At 35.8% G+C, this 24808-nt stretch overlaps 3 protein-coding genes and 1 non-coding gene across 5 annotated transcripts; 3 read left to right on the top strand and 1 right to left on the bottom strand.

The window, feature by feature from the left end:
* Positions 1-1815: 1815 nt before the first annotated feature.
* Positions 1816-9670, top strand: LOC120016150 (nucleobase-ascorbate transporter 12). The gene is made up of 10 exons (XM_038868783.1): positions 1816-2556; positions 2965-3062; positions 3174-3344; positions 4432-4532; positions 6392-6527; positions 6777-6827; positions 6948-7235; positions 8071-8305; positions 8428-8714; positions 9015-9670. Exons 1-10 carry the CDS (start codon positions 2052-2054, stop codon positions 9234-9236), a joined length of 2094 nt encoding a protein of 697 aa, XP_038724711.1. The 5' UTR covers positions 1816-2051; the 3' UTR covers positions 9237-9670.
* Positions 9671-12134: 2464 nt separating this feature from the next.
* LOC119981512 (arogenate dehydratase/prephenate dehydratase 6, chloroplastic) lies at positions 12135-13604 on the top strand. The gene has a single exon (XM_038824667.1). The coding sequence runs from the start codon at positions 12187-12189 to the stop codon at positions 13462-13464; it is 1278 nt and encodes a 425-aa protein (XP_038680595.1). The 5' UTR covers positions 12135-12186; the 3' UTR covers positions 13465-13604.
* Positions 13605-13669: 65 nt separating this feature from the next.
* Positions 13670-13750, bottom strand: TRNAL-AAG. The gene has a single exon. It is a non-coding gene; the product is annotated as a tRNA-Leu (tRNA).
* A 2015-nt stretch (positions 13751-15765) lies between these two features.
* LOC119982973 (histone deacetylase HDT1) lies at positions 15766-19677 on the top strand. 2 transcript variants are annotated; one of them, XM_038826600.1, is made up of 10 exons: positions 15767-15920; positions 16396-16466; positions 16561-16775; positions 17310-17326; positions 17405-17455; positions 17539-17723; positions 18062-18121; positions 18256-18343; positions 19122-19254; positions 19341-19677. In XM_038826600.1, the coding sequence occupies exons 1-10, from the start codon at positions 15896-15898 to the stop codon at positions 19399-19401; spliced, it is 906 nt and encodes a 301-aa protein (XP_038682528.1). In that variant the 5' UTR covers positions 15767-15895; the 3' UTR covers positions 19402-19677. The 2 variants fall into 2 exon arrangements, with proteins under 2 accessions (XP_038682538.1, XP_038682528.1); XM_038826610.1 differs by lacking the exon at positions 17405-17455 and having other exon boundaries at positions 15766-15920.
* The last annotated feature ends 5131 nt before the right edge of the window (positions 19678-24808 follow it).

The following is a 24808-nucleotide window of genomic DNA, read 5'->3' as shown; positions in this document are numbered from 1 at the left end:
TACTTTTTCATAAATTAAAAACTAATAAGCTTTTGTGAATGGAAATAAATAATTCTCCGCTTTATTGAAGTTAGGAGGAGTGGAGGACCCATTAAATTTTGTAATTAAATGGGAGCAGGAGGGTTAAATTTAGGTTAATTATATTTTTCAACATCGAAATATATAACTTATTTACAATTCAATCACCAAGAGGTTCATTCGTTACAATTAAATTACATAATATTTGAAAATGATTTTGAATACTCATCCAAACATATTTCATATAGTCTCATACAGGTTTTCTTGTTTATGTGGCAATGACAATTTTTGGTCAACAAATACTTATTTGGCAATATAAATAGTGAACATAAACTCACAGTATAATATTTTTCTATTTTTTAAATATAAATAAAATAAATCCTTGTGTTTATAGGTTTTTCTTTGCTTCAAAATCTTGTGGCTTTCTCCCAAATTATAATTTATCTCCATGCATTTATCCTCTCAAGAATAGCAACCTCGAGACCTAGATCTAGTAGCTATCTCCATCTCCTCCTCGCTCTTCAGAGCTCCAACGCAGACTCACTCTCTAACTCGGAAAGACTTCACCTCAATTTCTCCCATCACTCCCCACATCTTCCTTGGTACTTCAAACCCTTAGGCTCTGTGTGGGAGTTTTTTGTTATTGGTTTAAGTTGGTTCGTAAAGTATTGGTTAGGGTGAGTTTGTTTTGTATTGGTTTGAAACTATGTGTGGGAGTTTTAGAAATTAATGATTGACTTGGTTTAAAACCATGTGTGGGAGTTTGAGACATCATTGGCTTTGATTGTTTCATTTAACATACAATTACTCATATATCCTTTATTACAAACACATTTTTATTTTCTATGTAATTAGAAAAATTGCAAGAATTGCAAGTAATAAAAATTCACAATACAACAAAACAAACCCAAAAAATGATTGAGCTAAGAGGACCTGAAAAATTGATGTTTTATTGTGTTGGTAGGGTTAAGGGCAAAGTTGACATATGATTTGTAAGGTGAGGGTATATTTGAGTATTAATTTTTAAACCAACATGAACCCACCAATTTGGTGGGTTGTAAAAGTGGATCAAAACCTTCATGAATTGGTTTCCCTTGTTTTTTAAAACCAATACAAACCAATCATTTAAAATGCTAAAAAAAACTACCACACATGATTAAAATGAACCAAAACTAAATTAAACAATGAAAACCAATGAAATCTTAACTCCCACACAAGGCCTTAATCTATCCCTAGATGTTCGACAGACAATTTTTGGGTTTACCAATGGCTCGTGTCAATTTGTTTTTCTTTCGGTGACTATTTCATAGCTAGTTTAAGCACAAATTACATTAATTTATTCACCTGCATATGATTCTACCACATTAGTATTTTAAAAGTATTTTATATTGTACATACGTATTTGTTGAAAACAAATATTGACTTATTGTCTTATCGTTCGGATGGACTCAATCATACAAGTTATTAATACCATTACATTTTTTTTTCTTCAAATAAACAGATAATATATACAACAAATATATATATATATATATATATATTCTTTTATTGTTTTATAATTTTAAACATAATACATACCTATGTTATTTTGTTACTTAAAATTGCAAAATCATATTGTGCTAAATGAAATAATTCCGTTTTTATAAACTCTATTTTTTTTATTTATTTTATAAACTCAAATTTTATTATTTCACAAATGATGTTTACTACAACGTCACAATTATCTCGCAAACAAAGGAAAGGTGGAAATTGAAAAATAAAATAAAAATTCGGATTTTTTGCTCCTCCAAGTCCACCACAATCGCTAGCTGTCTCTTCTTTGTCACACTCTCTCTCTCCGCTCCGCACACACTTTCAGTCTCAGACCTTGAACTCCAAGCTTACTGCTACTCGCTTTCTCTCTCTAGCAGTGTCTCTCTTAAACCCCCAAACACTCAAACTCGAACTCTGTACTTCAGATCTGCAACCTTCGCACATTCGAGCTATGAACTTCTAATCTATATTTTACTTCATAAGTTTTCGAATACTAATTAATGTCGAACTCCGACCATAAGACTCGACCCAAGCCAGGGCCATGGCCGCCCGCGCCGGAATCATCTCCATTGCCGCCATCAACTTGGGCAAAGCGGACCGGCTTCCGACCAAAGTTCTCCGGCGAGACCAATGCCAGCGACTCTGGTCAGATTTCTCTTCATCCGAGGCCAAAAGACAACGACGTACAGCCCGATCTTGAGGCAGGACGCCCCCGCCCTACGCCGCCTACTGTCAATGGAGAAACGGCTCCTCGACCGCCGAGGAATCCTCCGGCGGCGGACAAGGAGCTGCCGGTGAAGAAGAGGCGGGATTCGGATGGGGGGGGAAAGAGCGTGAACGGGCAGGCAGCAGCACCGACGGCGCTGGTTGCGGAACCTGTACCTGCCTCAGCGCCGGTACCGAGAAGGCCTGCGAGAAATGAGGAGGTTGTTGATGTAGAAGATGATGGGTTCGTTGCGAGACACGCACATATGAAGTATGAATTAAGAGATTCGCCTGGTCTTGGTGAGTTTTGGTTTGCTTGATTCAATGTTGCATCGAGGGTTGCTGGGAGAACGGGTTTTTGGACTGTTCCTGGGATTTATTCGGCATAATTAGAATTAAGTATCGATTCTTAATTAATTATATCCATTATCCAGTAAGAATATCAGAATATGTTCGTGTATATGCGGAGTTTATTTTATTCGTGTACATTAGATATTGGATGTTAGGCTGAGAGTTATTTTTCGTTATTAATATTTCATTGATTTGAGTGGTTGTTTATTGTTTGCGTCACTAATGGGATTATTGGTGATAATTGGATGCTGTGAGTTGCCTTCTTTTGTTTGATGATTGGAATTTTACTGGTCTCTTTATGGTTGGATTTATGATGAGAATGTGTGTTTATCGGGTGTTCTTTCTAAAATATTTCAGTTCCAATTGGTCTCTATGGGTTCCAGCATTATCTTTCAATTTTGGGTTCATTGATTCTCACTCCGCTAGTCATAGTTCCTGCAATGGGTGGCACTCATGTAAGTAGTAATGATTTTTTGGTATTTTTATTTTTCAATATAATTATGTGATCTCTCGTTGAAATGATAGTTTTGAATAGTTTTGATCTAATGGGGGTTTGGTTGGAGTAGGAGGATACTTCAAATGCCGTATCCACAGTGCTCTTTGTGTCAGGTGTGACCACACTTTTGCATACGTCTTTGGGCTCGAGGTTGCCTTTGATACAGGGGCCGTCATTTGTTTTCCTGGCTCCAGCATTGGCAATAATCAATTCCCCAGAGTTTCATGGACTGAATGGAAATGTATGCTTCTACTTTGTTTTTCTTCCGTTTTTTCTTAGTGGACCTTGGATACATTTTGCTTATGCGGTTATGGCTCTGGATTCGAAATGTGAAGAATTCTATAAATTGAAACCTGTTTCTTAAGTTTTGCAGTTGAAAGAAATAGTCGAATGAGAGAGAGAGAGAAGCTGCGAGATTTGAAGTGGATGAAGAAGTCTATAGGAGAGGGATTTATAAACGAGATTTAAAATGGTTGGATAATAAAGTTAAATGCCGAGGATCACACAATAGAAAGTAAATAAAAATGTGGTGCTGTAAGAATCAAAGATGAATAAGAAGGAAAACTTAACTAGCAGTTTCTCTTTTGTTTTTTCGTGACTTTAGCAGCACTAGATGTTGTAATGCAGCGGCCTCCCCTATTCCCTTTGTCATTTTCATTCCCATCCAAAACATACCAAACTGGCATGAGTGGAAAAAGTAAATGTTGTCTTTTAGCTCTTGTCACCATTACTTAGGTGGTCACGATGTTATATGTTCAAGGTCTAGGCCTCATTTGTTTCTCCAAAATTCTTTTTGGTTGGGTTGGGTACGATACATCTGGGTAAAGTTCATTACGATTCATACAGAAAATTTAGAAATTTGAAAAATATGTCTCAGGTTCTTTTGGATGTTATGGAAATGAATTTTAACAGACTTTCTTACTACTTGGTGGTTTAATTAGTTACTGGGAAGCAATCCTACATTCCCTTCCTAAATTTTTTCTAAAATTCGTTCTATATGATCCTTTAATTTTGATCTATCTGTAAATAGCTATGATAAACATTCTCAAAAGATTTTCCTTCTCAATCGTTAATCTTCAAAGCCATAAAAAAAGAGAGCATGTGTATGGAAAACCGGATATTGCACTTAACAGTTGACCCTCTGCATCAAAAGGTTGTTTGACCATAGTAAAGAAACTGGAATACATTTGTCAGTGGAATTATTCTGTATTTTCTTTTTTCCTTTTCCTTTTTGGTTTGGTTTCCAAACGATCCTTGTACAATTTGGACTTTTTCCTTGTTTTGTCAAATTTACGACTAGATGTTTGAGAAATTGCTTAATGTAACAGAATTTCAAGCATATTATGAAAGAGCTACAGGGGGCTATAATCATAGCTTCTGCTTTTCAAGCCATACTCGGGTATAGTGGACTGATGTCTCTAATTTCAAGGTATGTTTTTTACTTTTTTTGTATCTTTTACAAATTGATTGTTCATGTTAATGCCTTTTCCTTTTGAGAATTGATGATTGGAAGCTTGAATTTATCTGATTAAGTTGGTTCAGATGTTGTGTTGTGTGGTTATTGATAAAATGAAATGGGGTCACCGTGTCAGTTACTCCAGTTGAACACTGGTGATTTGCTACTTCTGCTAGGTAGTACTAGTGATAATGCTGGTGGGTTTGTCATATTATATATTTAATTGCAATTACATGGGAAGCTGCGTTCCTTCTGACGGAAGCAGGGGCCTATAGCTACGAAGGTTGTGATATTAGTACACCTGCATCAAATATAACATCTGAGCACTGCAGAAAACATATTTCTAGGATGAAGTACTGCCGAGTCAACACCTATGGTGCATTGAAGGCTTCCCCATGGTTTAGGTTTCCCTATCCTTTACAATGGGGAACTCCCGTCTTCCACCGGAAAACTGCTCTGATCATGTGCGTGGTGTCCATTATTGTATCAGTGGATCCGGTTGGTTTCCTGCCTAATGCATATTATGGTTGACAGTTCTTTTGTTACAGTTTAACCCCCTGTTTGAGATGCTACTTTGGGCTCTTCGTCTCTGATGGAATTAATATTGGCTCTAAAGTTTTACCCTATCTTTGAAATTTAGATGTAGACATAAATTTCTGTGTAGGCTACTGAGAGTTTGTACTTGAGGATTTGCTTCTAGCCTTCACAAAAGAGGGATGGAAAAACTTGAGCAACCTGCATAATTCCTTAGTACTCAATCTAAAGGTTACATAAGAATCTGTCATTCAGTTATTTTTGGCATTGGCTAGGGAGATGAATTTCAACTAAATTGTGGTTGAAGAGGTTGGAAGAGTTTGAAGGTAGGAATATCGAATATGGTTGGTATTGGGTTGAATGACAAGTAACTAATCTTAACATGGTATTGGAGCGGGAGGTCTTTGGTTCAAACCTTAGCTTCTGCAATTTAAACTCCCATTTGTTGTCGCCCCAAGTAACAAATCTTAACAAAAGACATGCTAAGCTAAATGAAAAACTGCGGTCTTTGTTTGGCAACATGGCTTGTGCAGGTTTTGGTTCTTTAGGTAAGTTAGATTATTGAATCCTATGAGCTACTTTGATAAGCCGTCTGATAGAGTCGTGCCCATATACGCTTAGCACCCAAGGCCCAACCGACACCCACCCATATGGGCCGGCTGTACCCAAGGCCTCCCAGCCCATACTAGAAAACATTGGGTACTAAGGGAAGCCTATACTTCCCCCTATAAACAACATCTTAGCTCCCACATCTTTCGATGTGGGACAATCCTATCAATACCCTCCCCTTCAAGACCATCGCCCACGTTGGTGGAGCACCATGGCCAACCCCGGTATGAGGCCCTTGCCCCCATGGGTCGAGCACCATGGCCGGCCACTCCGCAGGTGTGGCCCCAAGTTGAAGGCACAACAGGATCATGCTTTGATACCATTGATAGAGTCGTGCCCATATACGCTCAGCACCCAAGGCCCAACCGACACCCACCCATATGAGCCAGCTGTACCCAAGGCCTCCGAGCGCATACTAGAAAACATTGGGTACTAAGGGAAGCCCATACTTCCCCCTATAAACAACATCTTAGCTCCCACATCTTTCGATGTGGGACAATCCTATCATCGTCTCATTCATAGGTTGTTAAATCAGTTGGTTAACTTCTTGTTTTAATGACTAAATTGACTTAATCCTTATGTTTAGTTATTATGTCAGTTAACTTCTTGATTTGACTGTCAAATAATTATAATTGAGCTCCCCCTTTCCCTTTCTTTTAGTTATTATGAAAGTTCATTTCCATTTTCAGGCTGATTAATCCGGTGGTTGTGGCTCCAACTATTGCTGCGGTTGGTCTTTCTTTTTATAGTTATGGTTTCCCGGTGGTTGGTAAATGTCTTGAGATTGGGGTGGTGCAGATACTAGTGGTTGTCATCTTCTCTCTTGTGAGTGTAGCAAATCTACCTTGATAATTATGGGCAATTTTTTTCATGTACCATTTATCTCTCTCTCTCTATGCGTGTCTGTGTGCATATATGCTTCACCTTGTCTGAATACTGGATAATGTTGTACATGTGATAAGATTGCATGCATTTAGCCTTTCTTAAGCTCGTATCTAAAATTTTAATATCGTGGCATTTTTTTACTGGACTGCATGCATGGCTTCTAAAGCATTATTTCCACACTTTTTGCAGTACCTTCGTAAGATATCTGTTTTTGGTCATCGCATCTTTCTAATATATGCTGTAAGTTTGTTCTAACAAATCTCAACTGTTATTCAATTTGTTATCTTTGATTTCATTTTATTCTATGATTTTGCCACACGTACCTTTTCTGAGTGCATTTATGCCCCTTTCAATTTATAGGTTCCATTGGGTCTTGCAATTACATGGGCAGCTGCTTTCCTTCTGACGGAAGCAGGAGCCTATAGCTACAAAGGTTGTGATATTAGTGTACCTGCATCAAATATAATATCTGAGCACTGCAGAAAACATATTTCTAGGATGAAGTACTGCCGAGTCGACACCTCTCATGCATTGAAGTCTTCCCCATGGTTTAGGTTCCCCTATCCTTTACAATGGGGAACTCCCGTCTTCCACTGGAAAACTGCTCTGGTCATGTGCGTGGTGTCCATTATTGCATCAGTGGATTCGGTTGGTTTCCTGCCTAATGCATATCATGGTTTACAGTTATTTTGTTACAGTTTAACCCCCTGTTTGAGATTCTACTTTGGGCTCTTCGTCTGTGATGGAATTAATATTAGCTCTAAAGTTCTACACTATCTTTGAAATTTAGATGTAGAGACATAAATTTCTCTGTAGGCTACTGAGAGTTTGTACTTGAGGATTTGCTTCTAGCCTGCAAAAAAGGGGATGGAAAAACTTGAGAAACCTGCATAATTCCTCAGAAGTTAGTCTAAGGGTTACATGAGAATCTGTCATTCAATTATTTTTGGCATTGACTGGTGAGATGAATTTCAATTAAATTGTGGTTGAAAAGGTTGGAAGAGTTTGAAGGTAGGAATATTGAATATTGTTGGTGTTTAGGCAAAGATTATCTACCATCACTGAACATATTTCTATATATGGGGCATCTCAATATTCATCTTTTGATCATCAAAATGTCGCTCGACTACTTGACCCAATCAATTATTTCAGCAAAAAACATTATATGAAAGTTGAAAGTTTCAATTTACCTCCATCTCGTTTGCAAAGCTCAGGGAAGTTTATGAATTGTGTACACTAACTAATTTACCTTTAAATTTTTGTATCACTCAAACTAGGTCAATCGGATGTGTTCCCTGTCACGGTAATTTATATGTGGCCTGAGAAAAAAGATGAACCATCTCTTCACTAAATTAAGTAGCAACTTAAGCAAGTAGGTGTGTAATTTGTGCTGCTTATATGACGTTCAGGGGAGTTAATTGAATTGCCAGGAGTTAATTGAATTGCCATGTTGTTAAATTTCCTTTTGTTTTAAACTTCTTAGGTTGGCTCATACCATGCATCATCCTTGCTGGTGGCATCTAGACCACCAACTCCAGGGGTTCTTAGCCGAGGGATTGGTCTCGAAGGTCTTTCTAGTTTATTGGCTGGTCTTTGGGGTACAGGAACTGGGTCCACGACTTTAACAGAGAATGTCCACACTATTGCCGTGACAAAAATGGGAAGTCGAAGAGCAGTAGAGTTAGGTGCATGTGTTTTGATCGTCTTATCCCTTGTCGGTGAGTGTTAACAAGTTAAATTTTCGTATTCCATTGGCAAAAAGCTCCTTGGTTTATGTATTATCCTCCAATTATTGTTCTCTTTTTACATTTTCTCACATTGCTTCCATATGTACATTCAGGTAAAGTTGGAGGATTTATTGCTTCAATTCCTGAAGTTATGGTTGCAGCGCTTCTGTGCTTCATGTGGGCAATGCTTGCAGCATTAGGTTTATCTAATCTACGTTATAGTGAGGCTGGAAGCTCTAGGAACATCATTATCGTTGGGTTATCTTTGTTTTTCTCCCTCTCGGTACCAGCGTACTTTCAGCAATATGGCATGTCTCCAAATACAAATTTGTCAGTGCCAAGTTATCTGGTGCCTTACATTGTTGCTTCTCATGGACCTTTCCGCAGCAAAAATGGAGGGGTATGCATCTTGTACTTTCTACTAATAAGTAGTATTTATGCATCTAATGCCCTTTCTGTGACATGTCAATGAACTTTTTTCTTTGAACTTTGTTTTTTTTATTTTTTTTCAGTTGGATAAATATCACTGCATTGGATAGCATCTCAATTCTTTTCTGTGATCCTTGCTTTCAACCCCATGAACCCCATTTAGTTCTGAAATGGTCCTTAGCAATATATACATGCAATTATCTTGAAAATATCTTAATGACTTTGATATCTGTGCAATTAAAGACCTTTGCAAATTGTGTTTTCTTTGCAGGTTAACTATTTCATGAACACGTTACTTTCGTTACACATGGTAATTGCATTCCTTGTGGCTTTCGTATTGGACAACACCGTACCTGGCAGCCGGCAAGAACGCGGGGTGTATGTGTGGTCTGAACCTGAGACTGCTAGGAGAGAGCCTGCTGTTGCCAAAGACTATGAGTTGCCCTTCAGAGTTGGTAGGCTTTTCAGATGGGTTAAATGGGTTGGACTTTGAGGTGCTAGGGCTTCTTGTTCGCATTCTGGCCATCATTAATAGTCATTCTCAGGGGATGATCTTACTGCTTTGTGGTTCTAAATTTTAGTCGCCTGGGCTGGTATGGTAAATAGCAGAGATTTTTTTTCTTACACGGTGGGCGGTTCTCGGGCCTATGTAGGTTTTGTAGGCATGAATCATTCTTGTACATTGGGAATTATCAAAGAGGTATGTGGTTATGTTTTTATCTAGCTTTGAGTCTTTTGAAGTCGGTCAGATTGATTGCTGTTGAAGCGAACGTCGGGGAAACATCCTCTTAATGTATGTATATTTTGTTTTCATGTTTATATTCTTTCGCTCGGTCATGTATTTTTGTTTTTCTCAACTCCCTTTTATGAGTTCTACTGTGATGAGATATACACTGAGAAATATTTATTATCATGGTTTTTTGTCAAGCTTCTTAATTCAATATGGAGATCTGCTCATTAACTGGACAGTGTGTCGCAAAAATTATGTGTTGTTACTTGTTAGAATATTAGGCTTACTAATAATATTAAAGATAGGGATAAACCACTCCTACAAGTTCGAGCTTGTTGGAGGATCGTGTTTCAAATGAGGCAAAGTTAGGCCCACCCCAAGGGAGGCAAATTTTAAGAGGATCGGTGTTATCGATTCAGTTTATCTACAATAAACTAGTTGATTAAGGTTGTTATTCAGACATAATCTAGTGACAATATCCTCTTTTCACTGGTAAGATTCAAATTCGCATTAATGCATCGAGTATTAGCTTGTTTGGTACATCTTATAAACTGGGGACAAACGTTCTTACCAAAAACCACAGAAAATATAGCTTATAAGTTCAAAAAAATAAGTTTAAAAATGGAGTTTATTTTAGAGTTTTCGTTGTTTTCTTTTTTTTATTCTTATTTAGACGGTATATTGAGTATTGATTTAATTTTTTTTATAAGAATATCTTGTAATTTATAAGTTTAACCTAGCGAATCCTTCCGTTATATTATTTCTTTGAGAATAGGTTTACTCGGTATGTGAGAATAAAAAAGGATTGCTGTCTTTTTGAACAACTTTCGTGTATTTTTTAACAACTTTCGTGTATTCCATGATCGAAAATGGAGATACACTTTACATCAAGATTTTGAATCTTATGATATCATGTTGCTTATTTTAAGCCTAATTATGCTCTGTGCACAAAAGTAGTAGAACAACCTCGAGTGTTTTGTTTAGCATAAATGATAATATGAGCATTTGTACAACTGAGTATTTGTTAGCTATATATATGCAAATGCTCTTTGCCTAATTATTCAGTTGTACACTCGCATTAAGCACCGCTTGCCTTAATCGCAGTTAATAGAAGACAAATTAACCTAATTATTGCACAAATTCGTTGAGTACAAAAGTTCAGACTCATGGTGGTGTTATAATTCAAAAATTCACATAAATCGTGTAATTTGTTAGCTATATGTGTATGTTTGATGATTTTGGTAGAGTTGTTTGTTAAATAGTGTATAGGGATCATTGTGTCAATAATACACTACTTCACGGCATGATTCACGTCCACTAAAACTAAACTAATTTCAGAGATTAATTAAAAAGTTAAGCTTATTATCTATGACGCACTAACTCAATTGGTGGGGGACATTCTATGAATTCCGATAAGATTATAACCCATAAACTATACATACATATATATGTACATATAATGGAAGTCATTTATTTATGTCACAAAATAAACATGTTTTTTTTTTATCGAGAACGATGTTATATAGGCCTAAACTTAGGTCGTTAGGCCCATGCGTACATAAGTTTATTCTCTGATGACAGGGTAAATTTGGTCAAAAGGCAAGCAAGTGACAACAAGTATATTGCTTCTTATAAAAATCGAACTTAGAACCTCCCGAGTACATACAATTTACAAATAAATGTTATTTAATCGGTATACAAAGCATCAAAATGAGAATTAGAAAAAGTTAAATTCAATGATTCTATGAAGGTGAGGGTGAGTACGATTAATGTTGTCTGTTGTCTTTTTATTTGATCTTCGATGATTTCCTACGTTCCTTCTGTTTTTTAAGATAAAATGATTTGAACAAACAACACATTTACCGTTCCCCCTACTCCATTTCTTCCTACGTATAATTAGTGTGTGTTTGGTGAGGCGTCACCTACAGAGGATCTGCTGTGTGGCCCGCTAGCAGGTGACGCCTCACCAAACGGAGGTGTCACACCAGTGGAGTCATTATTGTCATTTCGCCATTGATTTTTTTTTTATTTAAAATTAACGTGAGGCCCATCAATAAATATTAAAGTTATGTTTTTAAAAAATTGACATGGCCCCACTTTTATATTATATTTTTACTTAATATCTTTATTAATTTTATATTATTATTATACTTAACAATTTTTTTACTTATTATTTATTTATTAATTTTGCATTAAAAATAATTTATATTATTACTATACTTAATAATTATACAAAAACTAATTTTATTAAAAAATCATTAATATTTTTTAAAATGCGTTAATAAGTAAAATAAAAATTATAAAATATATTATCATTAATTTTAAAGATAATCATTTTAATATTATAATATAAAAATATTTAATAATTTAAACTTAAAATTAATTTTAATAAATATTATAACATTTTAATTCAACAAATTTTCCTTTAACGTAACCTTTTAGTCCGTCCTCATAACATATTATACAATTTTAAACTCAGTTTTTTTTTCATAACTTTTTCATTAAAATTTAAATCAATCAGTTCAACCAAACGGGCATATATTATATATATATATAAACCCCCTCAACTCCTTTTCCTCCTCAGCCTGGCTTTCTTTAGTAATTCTTAGAACTCCAAGCTTGAAAATCCAAAAAAATTGAACTCCATTTTTTGTTATCTCTTATTTGATACGTTCCAAGTCTTCCGACACACATTAAAAAAAAGACAAAAAAAATGCAGACACTTTCTCCTGCTTATTATACTAACAATCTGAATTCCTTAATGAGGACAAGTCCGTACAAATTCACCGGACCACGCTCATCAGCGCGGCTCTCCGTTCACTGCATCTCTCCATCTGACGCAGCGCAGTTCCCTGATGGAATCGGCTATAGCCGAGCTGATTGGCAGAGCTCCTGCGCTATCCTTTCTAGCAAAGTCGTTTCCTCAGAGCAGCCTAACGACAAGTCCTATAGTAGCGCTGACCACGTCACTTCGGTCAATGGTCACAAGACCTCAGTTGAGAACATCAATCTTATCCAGATAAACGCCGCTAATAGCCACAACGGACAGCTGGCGTTCCCTCCGCAGAAGCCGTTATCAATCACGGATCTCTCTCCGGCGCCTATGCACAGCTCTGAGCTTCGCGTGGCTTACCAGGGAGTCCCTGGAGCGTACTCCGAAGCTACGGCCGTGAAGGCCTACCCGAACTGTGAGACCATTCCTTGCGACCAGTTCGAGGTCGCTTTCCAGGCTGTGGAGCTCTGGATAGCTGACCGTGCTGTGCTCCCTGTCGAGAACTCCCTCGGCGGCTCCATCCACAGGAACTACGATCTACTCCTCTCCCACCGGCTGCATATCGTCGGCGAGGTCCAACTCCCTGTCCACCACTGCCTCCTCGCTCTCCCTGGAGTTCGTAAAGAGTACATCACTCGCGTCATTTCTCATCCACAAGCACTCGCCCAGTGTGAGCACACACTCACCAAACTCGGCCTCCAAGCCTCCCGGGAGGCTGTAGATAACACCGCCGGAGCAGCAGAGTACATCGCCACCAACAATATGAGAGACACCGCGGCAATCGCGAGCGCACGTGCCGCTGAGCTCTACGGCATGCAAATCCTAGCAGACGGGATACAAGACGACTCAAGCAACGTGACTCGGTTCGTGATGCTAGCCAGGGAGCCAATTATTCCAAGAAAAGATCGGCCATTCAAGACGAGCATAGTGTTCGCGAACGACAAAGGCACGAACGTGCTCTTCAAGGTGCTCTCAGCTTTCGCGTTCCGGAACATAAGCTTGACGAAGATCGAGTCGAGGCCGCACCGGAACAGTCCGATCAAGCTGGTGGACGACGCCAATTTCGGTACCACGAAGCACTTCGATTACATGTTTTATGTGGATTTCAAGGCGTCAATGGCGGAGCTGAGGGCACAGAACGCGTTGGCGGAGGTGCAGGAGTTCACTTCTTTCCTGAGGGTGTTTGGGAGTTATCCTATGGATATGACCCCATGGTGATCAGGAGGAGACTCATTGCCATGAAATGTCTCTTAATAATGGGCTTCGTAAAATATTATTGGGCTTGGGGGTAAAAAAACTTTTAAATCTCTTAATAATGGGCTCCAAATAGATATTTCGTAATAATTATTGGGCCTTAAATTGTTGAGATAGTTCGTAATAATTATTGGGCCTGAGCGTGAAAAAGTTTCAAAATTAAACATATTGTTGAGAGTGGGATTTAAACCCACGCCCTTTCGGACCAGAACCTTAATCTGGCGCCTTAGACCAACTCGGCCATCTCAACTTTTGTTCTCTCGTTCTATCCCAAAAATGTTATTAATGATTATCCGGAGTTTTTCATGACTTGCGTTGACTTCTGCTTGAGTCCAATTAGTGCTACAAAGATCCATATCCGTATCCAAATTAAAGATGTGGCTCTGAAACTAATGACTTAGACAAGACTAATTACCACTAAACATCTAGCATTAACAACAGAACCTATAAAAACTTGGAGGTCTAATTGGATTTGACGGCACAATTATGATGTATTTGACTTCCTAGCAACGGTGAAGTGAGGTGAATTTTAAAACCGTAGCTAAAAACTTTAAAGCCAAAACCAAATTTGGAATTAGGACTGAAAAAAATATATATAACACAAAGGGAAAGCAAAAAACTGAAATAATTTGAAGAAATGATAGAGAATAAATGTTGGTCCAACAAACACTTAAGGTATTATTCTACATTGAACCAAAAACCCGTATGAGTTTTATTCCTAAAAGGATCCTCAAATGTTATGAGATTGGACACATCTTACTAAGTGAATGGAACTCCCACATTTAATAGGTGTGAGTTTTCTAACATTCTCCCGCACTTGTGGACTCATGCGAGATCCAACAAGTGAACTATACGAGTTAGGATCCATCATGTAGTGCCACTCACCTTGTGTGTGGTCCATATATGAAAAGTCCATAGGTGACCTAAACGCCATCGGATGGATGTCCTTATGATCCAGCAACCTGACTCCGAGACCATTAAATAATTTGAAAAATGGATAGAGAAAACGAAAATGACACATAATCCATCTGCTTGGTAGCTCATGGGAGCCCAACAAGTTTATTTCATTGATTTAATCAATGGAATAGTTTTATTTACACTCTTTTATCCCATAATTTATTGTCCAAAATCTGTTATTTTAATATAGATTCTATTGTTTTTTAAAACACAATTTATAATTCATTGTTTTAGTTTTGAATTCATTTATTTTTTAAATTTCATTGAAAAAAACAATGAAATTAAGAAATTCCATTGAAAAAAATAATGGAATTAAGATTTACCCGACAGAACTCATCGACAATAGATATTGTTAGAAAGAGTTTTATGTGCTGATTATGAATATGTATATATTTTTTAAAATTTAACATGTATTTTGAGAGTTAAAACGTTTTAAAATTTCGTTTAAGAAATTTGGGCTCCCTAACATTACTGTAGAGAAAAAAGGTTGGCCCAACAAACACTTGAGTTATTGTTTCACATTGGGCCAAAGCCCAGCATAAGTTTTTTTTCCTCCTTAAATGGACTCTCAAATATTATGAGATTTTACACCTCTTATTAAGTGAATGAAACTCTTACATATAACTTATAAAGATTCCTAAGAAAAACTAGTGGGAAATGAGGGCTTAAAAGCGTTTTATCTATCTGTTCTCCATCATCTCAATAACAGGCATGCAACTTCTGGCACTTTCAATTTGAATAAAACCTAACCTTTATTAGCATTATCAAAGAAAGTGTTTCAGATAAGATTGGATTACAAAATTTTCAAGTTGTATGCCTGGTTATTGAGACTATTTGATTGACAATGCAGTACCCATTAGAAGTTTTATCATGAATTTGGCAGAAATAAAGAGAAATTAGATAGAAATAAAACATAAAAGTAGCTTAAACTCTTCAATGCCGACTGCCTAAGGTTGGTGGTTCAGAATTGATATATATTTCATTATTTTAGCACCAAAAATAGCATATTCCTATTAAAAAAAGGAAAGGGGGAAAAATGGTCTCCATTTAATTCTACATAATAAATGAGGCCCAAAATACTGGCCACACGCTTGGCTCATTAGTCTTGTGCATAGAGGGATTGGAATTGGATGACTACGTTCTGCTAGTTTGGGTTGTGATGTGAACGCCTGAATGGAATGAACAATGGGCTTTTTACAATTTACCTACCGGTGCCAACCACTAAAGCCCATATTCGTTTACTTGATTAAACCGACTGTTGTTGGGCCTTTTCCCAATTATGTTCTCAAAAGTCGAAACCCTAGTTCACAAATCGAAAGACCAGGCGGCAACTCCCTTATATATGGTCTTCGAACCCACTCTCTTCTGCCTCTTGAATCATCACCTCTCTCTATCAGAAAACCCCCGTACTTCCGAAAACCCAAAACCCTAGTTTACTATGGCCTATTCAATGGAGTTTTGGGGTAAGTTTCCCTTGTCTACTTCCTTGTATCTCGTCTCTTTCGTTTTGACCATCTATTATTGTTAAGCATCCAGAGTTCTTTGTTGCTTTGTAGCTGTTTTCTGATTCTCTGTCTTTTTGTTGCGTATTCCATGTTATTTTTGTTAGTATCTTTCAAGTGATGTGATAGAGTTGTAGTTGTTTGGTGATTCGGAGATAAGGATGTTTTCGTTGAAGATCGTGCCATTCTCTAAGTGTTTTTCGTTATAACAATAGCTGTTTATTTATATACATTGTATTTGATTATCTATGAAATTGGCATTCGCTGGTAGGGTAGTTTTTGCTCGTCTTTGTCTGCGATAATTTATATCTGGTATTGCTTGTTGATATTTTGTCCATGTGTTAAATTTTGTTCATGTTTCCTTTTCCAATGTCTTATTTTGTGAGTTGTAGAATATTTATTAATTAAATTTTTTGTCTACTTGACTGACTACCAGGTGTTGAAGTCAAGGCTGGGGAGCCTCTGAAAGTAACACCTGAGGAGGATACCTTGATACATGTTTCTCAGGTTAGATACACTACAGTTGGTATCAGTTTGTTTGCTACTTATGTATTATATATGGGCTATAGTGCTTACGCCATGCAATGCTTTTGTTATCCAGGCAGCTCTTGGTGAGTCGAAGAAGGATAAAGGAAAGGAAGCTGTGCCTTTGTATGTCAAGTGTGGTGATCAGAAGCTTGTTATTGGAACTCTTTCTTCTGAAAATTTCCCCCAAGTATCATTTGATTTAGTTTTTGAGAAAGAGTTTGAACTTTCTCACAACTGGAAAGGTGGAAGCGTGCACTTCTGTGGTTACAAAGTTCCCATACCTGATGAATATCCTTCATATTTGTTATTTCAATTTATTTTTTTTTGTGTTTATAACACTTTCTACTGTGAATATTCCCCTGTGATTGATGGGAGTTGAACACTTATTCAATGTGTCCAATTTATAATTTTTGTCTTACTAACTTTGAAGCCAAAGCTCTTCAGAGATGCCATTGAGTTTGGCTTACTTATTATTTCCTGAATGTGAATTGAGGGATAGAAGCTTTCTTGGTGAATCGGTTTTAGCATCTGGGGAATGCTAACTGAGCAATAGGGCATTAGGGCTTGGCATGTTTACCAAGTATGAACAAGTTGTCTTTTCCTTGACATTTGCTGCCATGCGTGGAAGCAGTGTTCTGTAATTTATTTTTCTTTTTTATTTATTATTTATTTTACTTACTAACTTTTGTGGAACATGATATTTTGCTTTCGTTCCTTGCAATGTTTTTGTATGGCAAATATGGTGTTGTCAACGTTGATGTTGCTGAGTTATTTAATTCCTTTCTGTGCTTCCTTGACTACATATCATCTTTTGAATTCCACGGGTGATGACTATCCTGGTAAGTTCCATTGTGTACAAGGAATTTATATTTGAAATTTGGTTTCTTGTGGTTTGCTCAATTGCTTTAATTTTACAGATTCAGACTCTTCTGAAGAGGAAGAGATCCCATTGCCAAAAATTGAGAATGGTAATTCATTTTTGTGAATAACATTTGATGTATTCTATAGTTAATGATTGCATGTTTTTGATGCCTGATGCCTCTTTTTTCAGGAAAAGTTGTGCCAAAGGGTGATAATGCAGCAGCCAAGCCCCAAGCAGCCAAGCCCGAATCTTCTGTTAAACAGGTTGAACTTGTAGAGCCAAGTAAACTCGGGGAAGGTGATTCTGACGAAGATTCTGAAGATGATTCTGATGAAGATTCCGAAGATGATTCTGATGAAGATGATGAAAGCGGGGTATCTCCTTTTCTTTAACTTACTCTTCAATATTCTTTTCCTGTTTTAGTAACTCAATGATTTTTCTTAAGAATTAATGATGTTAGGATAAATTTTATCCCGCTTGGACTGGATGCCTATTAATTTTATTTCAAGAGGATTGTGGGATGAAATGACTCTGTGAATCAATTTTAATATATATGTTTTGGCTTCTTCTATTGAATGTATATCCCCTGCAAAGCTTCTGTCTTGTTGAGGGCATAGTGTGCTTGCTTTATTGACTGTTAGATGCTGTTTCATGCTGGTTCTTGCTTCAGAAATGAAATTGAATTTGGCTTTCTTTTTTTGTTACCGCGCAGAGTGATCTTATGATGTCTGAGGACATTGATGATTCTGATGAAGAAGAAATGCCTAAGAAGGTATCACCGTAATTATTATTTGTGTAATGATCTTCAAAAATTAGTTTCTTATCATGCATATGATCGTAATGAAACAATTATGTTTATTATGCTTATGTTTGTAATGAAACAATTATGTTTGCTGTTTTTTGAAGGATGAGGTGGTTAAGAAGAGGCCTAATGATTCTGCTTTGAAGACTCCAGCTTCTAAGAAGGCAAAGTCTGCTACCCCTCAGAAGACAGGTATGCATATCTTCTAATATTTTCCTTGAAAGATCAACTAGATCCTTCTATAAGATTGCAGTATGATCATATTTTGAAAGAAGTACGAGAATTACAATGATGATTTTTGGGGATTAGAGACTTTATTATCATTGACTCACCTTATAGAAACAATCTTGATTTCTTTATTTATTGTTCCATAATTTTTGCCATTTTTTGCATATGCATTGATTATTATGATGTGACATTCTTAAGTGTGTGTTGGTGGGTACAGTGATAGTTCTGTTGATTTTATAAATGGCTTTTCTACATAAATCTCAGTCAATGTCCCTCATAATTTGTGTGATGTATTTTTCCATTTTAAATACTTTATGCTGCAGATTCCGCAATTTTCGCTTTCTTTGAGTTGAATTTACTATCATCTTAATCGTTCTTTTTCCCCCTGTTGGTGCTTCATTTCTTTCTCGTATTCTCCTTGAGAAAATGAGAAAGAAAAATAATTGTTCCATGCAAAGACTGTTATTCAGTTCTTGGTAATTCATTTGGGAAAACTGAATTATTTTTACGGTCTTGTCAAATGTTTTCTAAATTAATTTCCTAGTGTAACCTGAGTAGCTTATTTTTCATGCATTTGTGCTATTTTTAAGTTTGTATTACTTAGTTTAATTATTTGATATGAGAAACAAAATATTTTGTTGAACCTTCTTTGCAAACTATATGTCAGAAATGATTGAGCATATCTTATTAATGCCATGATTAGTTAGACTATCTTTGAGCATTTTTTTTTTTGTTGTTGCAGATGGTAAGAAGGGAGGGCACACTGCAACTCCTCACCCCTCAAAGAAGGCTGGCAAAACACCTGCAAATGGAGCCAACCCTAAGGCACAGACACCAAAATCTGTTGGTCAATTCTCATGCAACTCCTGTGACAGGTATGTTGCAACATTTACTGCTCATGGTATCTTCAATGAGAAAGAATTGAGTTGGTATTTTTAGTTAACCTGGTTTTTTGGTGCAGGACATTTACAAAGGAAGTGGGTCTGGAATCTCACAAAAAAGCCAAACATGCAGCCAACTAGAGTTGGGAGTTATTAATCATTTCTGGTCCTGTGATTAAATTTTGACGAGAGCGCCTTGATTTATGGTTTGTTAGGGGGTGTGTATTGACTTGAAGTGAGGGAGGTTTAGTGGTATCGTAGCCTTCTACTTTTATTTATGGATTGCAGTTTTGCGAAATGGATTATTATTTTGTTTAAGTGGTTGCTTATTATTTTCATGTCAAAGTATTATAAATTCTGTGCCATACCTGATCTTGTTCTGTCCTTGTTCTTGTGTTTGATAAAATTTGAGTATTATATGGGATGTTCATTTTTATAACAGTTTTTAGTTTTATGGAGCCGGAACTGGTGAGCAGGGCGTTGCATAACAGCATACTTGCATCTGAGGCTGAGCAACGGGAAGGCTGGGCTTGGTCCAGTACCTTGCGTCTGTTTATGCTCAGCCCAGACGGAACGATCAGTGCCATTCTGAGCGGACCCAAAACACACCAAATTTCTAGAGAAAAGAGTTTTCTATGCGTGGCTCGTTCTATGATGTGGCCGTGCCCGAAAGTAAACAGAAATGACTTTTTTGAAAAAGATAGGAGGAACAACTTCCCTTCCGATTAGGGTTTTCACTTTTAATTAGATTTTCTCATGGATTTTTAATTGGGTTAATATCACTTTTGCACATTGAAAGATAATTAATGTTTTAATTTGTACATTGTTGTTTAAAATGTTTCAATTTGATCATCTAACGATAAAATTATTTCAATTTGGTTTCTTGGGTAGATTTTTTCACTTTGGGGCAGTCAAACTGTACAAGTGACACGTTGACGGTCCAAATATTGATTTGCACATGTACAGTTTGATTGTCCCTGCAGATGTGGCACGTTGATTGTCTAAATATTGATTGCCACATATACAATTTGATTGTCTCAAAGTGAGAAAACCTACCTAAGAAACAATTTTATCATTGTGTGATCAAATTGAAACATTTTAAACAACGGTGTGCAAATTGAAACACTGACTATTTTTCAGTATACAAAAGTGGTATTAACCCATTTTTAATCAGTTTGAAATAGTAAGTTAAGGCAACAGGCTCGTTAGAAAAACAATTTAGAACAACGTGCCGTAAGTGCGTAACCTTAGCCCCACAATGGGCCTGAGATCTCGAAATTTGGGCGCTTCATTACTCCAACCTGTTGGGCCTCTCAGCCCAAACGTGAGGTAGCCATACTGGTCCAACTCTTCCCATGTCACACCACCACAGGCTTTCACCGAGTCCACTTCTGTTGTGCCATGGTACAAATTATCCGTGTATATGTGAGCATCCTCTATAAATTAAGAAAATTAAAGCATTATGAAAAATTACCAGTAAACATGTATCCTACTGTACATGCAGCTTGGACGAATTCGCAAGGTGGCAGGCTTCTAAAGGTACAAAAGCAACCAATATATGTATGTATGTATGTATGCATGCATGTATATGGAGATTTGGGGACACTAATAAAGGATATTCAAAGCTACGATGACATCAAGAAATCTAAAAATGTCTACGCATGAGACAACACAAGGTGGGTGATAAAGGGGAGTAGTCAACACCTAACGTCACATAAAAATTTATAAATAAATGGATAAATGTAAATCCATAATATTAAATCATAGGAGGACATTATTATTCTTGTTAATGTAAAATATTTGGGTGACTAATTGAGATCACATAATCAAGGTTCGTTTATGGGCATGAAAGACACTTAATCAAGGAACAAATTAAAGACAACAATATAAGGGAATTAATAGTCGGTGATAATGCATGGATAATTGAGAATGAAGATAGGTGATTAGTCGAATTTAGATATCGCAAAATGAAAAATCAACCCAACCACACCACTACTGATTTGGAGTTTATCAAACCATAACTCTCATTGAATACCAAGAAAAACGCGCATTACTAAAATGACACTCAAAAACACGACATCCCAATGATTTTAGTATACCACATCGGCGTATAACATGATATAACAGGACCATTAAATAATTTCTGCAATAATCACCCAAATTATACTCATATTTAATGGGTAATAACACAAATGTATGTATATAATTTGAGTGGGCATATTCTACTTCTTTTTTTCATGGCATGGGTAATTAACTAATTACCATTCCATTGCCAACACAAAAGTGAAATTAAAAGTCAATATACATGGTGGAGTTCTCATGAACAAACTCTCCTTCTTATATATAATTGCATTTTTGGTGAACATCAACTACCCCACCGCTTCATATATGATGTCCGATATAGAGACTATCTAGTTGAACTAATCAAACAACAACAACATTATTATTATTATTATTATTATTTCAATTGCTAATTGACTTGCATTAATGAAATTTGAGATGCTATGATTGTTAGTAAATAAAGCTTTATTCATTAAATTTGTTTATAACAAAGCAATCAAACAAATATTAGAAGGAAATCGGGAAATTAAATTAATCAAGCAAGTCAAATTATAATATGGATAAAACCATGGAGTATAAGAAGCTGCAACAATACTATGGCCCCGTTTGGAGAACATTTTCTGGTAGTATAAATGCTGTAAGTTATCCAAACAATCATTTTTGTGCACATATTCCAATACACTTTTATGGGGCATTTCTATTACTTTAATTTTAAAATGCTATAAACTGTAACAATTTCACTAGCTTTTCATCAGCTTTTCCCTGTTTTGTCCCCATCCAATTACCTGTATTCCAGTTTTACCCTCATATAATTAAATATCACAATTTTTACACTTTATATAATTAATTAATTAATAGTAGTCACCAATTTTATTATTTAATTATGGGTTGTAAATTAATTATCTTTATTTTATATTCGTTAATTTTATTTATTTTATAAATTTAAACTTTTATGTTTATATACATTTATATATTTTGCCTACAGTTAAAACGCTTAATAACCCTGCTCGTAATTTGTCACAATATGCCAAACACCTATCCAGCATTCAGCATATCTGCTACTAAAATGGTTCAACAATTCTGTTACCATCATTTCTACTAGTATATATGTTACTTTCAAAAAGTTTTACCAAACTAGACTCAGGTATATACTTGGGTTTTGGGTACAAGAAACACTTGAACCTTTGTGGTCAACAGTCAACAGTACTATCCCAGTTAAAATGTTTTACTGGTTTTTATAAAATTAAGCATTAAATCAAGTGGAATATATACCTAAACCAAATTAAAAGCAAAAAATAATTAAGAAAAAGTATCAAAAGGAAACTTGGAAATCATAAAGAAAAAAGAAGATCGAAGGAGGGCTCCACAATCTACAAATTAGATCAATGGTGGTGGTGGTAGGTCTCACCCTGTCCATCATTTTTTATTTTTTAACATTTTATTATTATTATTTTCTTGATTGGCTTCATTTTCCAAAAGCGTCTCAACCATTTTGACTAGCAGCCAAAAAGATTATTGACATTTTCTAATTCAATCTAATATATTTATTTGTCTGAAATTTATAAAATTATGGTCTCTTAAAGTTTCTAAATAATTTTCAATGATAGTGATATAAGATGGAGCTTCAAATATGGCGAGACTCATGGTGGTATGAAGCCAAAACTCATAAATAATTAATGACTAATTAATTAGTACCTAATCCTCAGCCACACTCTCATAAGCTGCAGAATGTGAATCTATGGAAAAATGAATTAAGCATGAATACCTTTTTCACTTACTTGTACTCTTTTTTTTCCTTCTGTTCTGAAAATCATCAATTCAATGTGAAAAAAGAAGGATAAAAAGGTCTTAAAAGTAACAAAAAGAAAAGAGGGGCGGAGAGAAACTCCGGAAGAAAAGCATAATGATAATAGTGTGCAGAGTGACACAAGGCTCTAGGCTTCAAACCTCAAACACGCCCCCCATTTACGTACTTGTTGTCGATGTAGAGTTTTAGTTCCTTTCATACCTCAACCTGTAATGAATTATGAATATTGATGACGTTTAAAATCGGATAGACTCCTTGACTGTTTGATAATCGATTGCTCTATTTAATTTGCAGGTGTATCAATTGATTCGAATAAAAATTAAGAGGTTTTTTTTTTCTTTATATATGCACAGATACAAAACGTGAGTTTCGGGGTTCTCGAGGTATATCTCAAGAGGATGCTTTTGTGCTCAAGTCAGCCTGGTAGATGATAAGACTATTGAGATGACGTTTAAAATCGGATAGACTCCTTGACTGTTTGATAATCAATTGCTCAATTTAATTTGCAGGTGTATCAATTTATCAGAATAAGAATCAAGAGGTTTTTCTTTGTATTTTGCACAGATACAAAACGTGAGTTTTGGGGTTCCTGAGGTGTATCTCAAGAGGACGCTTCGGTGCTCAAGTCATCTTGGTAGGCAATAAGACTATTGAGATTACTCTATGCTTGGAACTATTAAAATATATTATAATAATAGACTTTATTATAATTAAATACTCAACAATTGGAGAAGATGGATAGAATATTAGAATACATTCATTATTATCAAATGACTAACATATTCCTACCGACGCCTTTCATGGGCTCACTTCTCTATATCTGTCCATCGGAGTACAATCCAACTGCCCCACATTGGGCAGGCTTGAGTTGATAGGGTTTACGAAATTCTTTTTTGCAGAGATCTCAAAGTTAGTAACTTGTGCGCTTCATTTTTAAAGTGTTTTAAAAGATAATCAAAAATGGATCCCATTTGTTCAAAAAATAACATGATACACAAGTTATTAACTTGTGAATATCCGCATATGAAAATTCAAGGGATTGTTGATCGTGTAGCGGTTGAAAAATAGCAAAGATTTCACATAAATAACATTTAAAATCAAATTTTGAAATTTTAAGATTTAACAGTTAAATAGTTAATATTTAGTATATTAAATTTAGGAAAATTTATATTTATAAAAATATATTAAAAGAAATCATAATCATCCGGTTAGGATCAATCTAAACCATCCCCTTTCGATATAGGATTCAGATACGATTTCCATGCCAACTCTTAAACAACTTATTAGGAATACATGTCACGAAAATGTACACTTAAAGTGTGAAATTAAAATACAAAGCTTTTAAGAATGTATATGAGTTAAATGATAAGTGAGACCCACTACTTTATGTCTCATATTTTCCAAATTAATTGTAAAAATAAAAATTGGCATTTTAAATTTGTATTTTTAAGTGTGCATAGCATAATTCTTGAACATATAATTCGTTTTTTCAACTGTGAAACTGTCTGTCTGTCTTTTGACTAATTGACATATTCTGTAAAACAAAAAACTAACTGACATATATGTTCAGTGAATTTAATGAGGAGAGATGATGCAATGTGTGTACAATTTAATATTTATAATTTTTGTCTGAGGGTAGATAAATACCAGATAATTTTTTATATTAACATACAGAAAAAC

The sequence above is a fragment of the Tripterygium wilfordii genome, chromosome 2, assembly GCF_013401445.1.
Source record: "Tripterygium wilfordii isolate XIE 37 chromosome 2, ASM1340144v1, whole genome shotgun sequence".
Lineage (NCBI taxonomy): Eukaryota > Viridiplantae > Streptophyta > Magnoliopsida > Celastrales > Celastraceae > Tripterygium > Tripterygium wilfordii.
Note: the sequence above shows the minus strand (reverse complement) of the source record. Positions and strands in the feature narration are given on the sequence as shown.

Coding starts and splice junctions, on each gene's coding strand:
- LOC119982973 (XM_038826600.1), top strand. CDS start 15,896: ATGGCCTATTCAATGGAGTTTTGGG. Junction 15,921..16,395: donor CTATTCAATGGAGTTTTGGG/GTAAGTTTCCCT, acceptor ACTGACTACCAG/GTGTTGAAGTCAAGGCTGGG. Junction 17,456..17,538: donor ATTGCCAAAAATTGAGAATG/GTAATTCATTTT, acceptor CTCTTTTTTCAG/GAAAAGTTGTGCCAAAGGGT.
- LOC120016150 (XM_038868783.1), top strand. CDS start 2,052: ATGTCGAACTCCGACCATAAGACTCGACCCAAGCCAGGGCCATGGCCG. Junction 4,533..6,391: donor CTGATGTCTCTAATTTCAAG/GTATGTTTTTTA, acceptor TTCCATTTTCAG/GCTGATTAATCCGGTGGTTG. Junction 7,236..8,070: donor TTATTGCATCAGTGGATTCG/GTTGGTTTCCTG, acceptor TAAACTTCTTAG/GTTGGCTCATACCATGCATC.
- LOC119981512 (XM_038824667.1), top strand. CDS start 12,187: ATGCAGACACTTTCTCCTGCTTATTATACTAACAATCTGAATTCCTTA.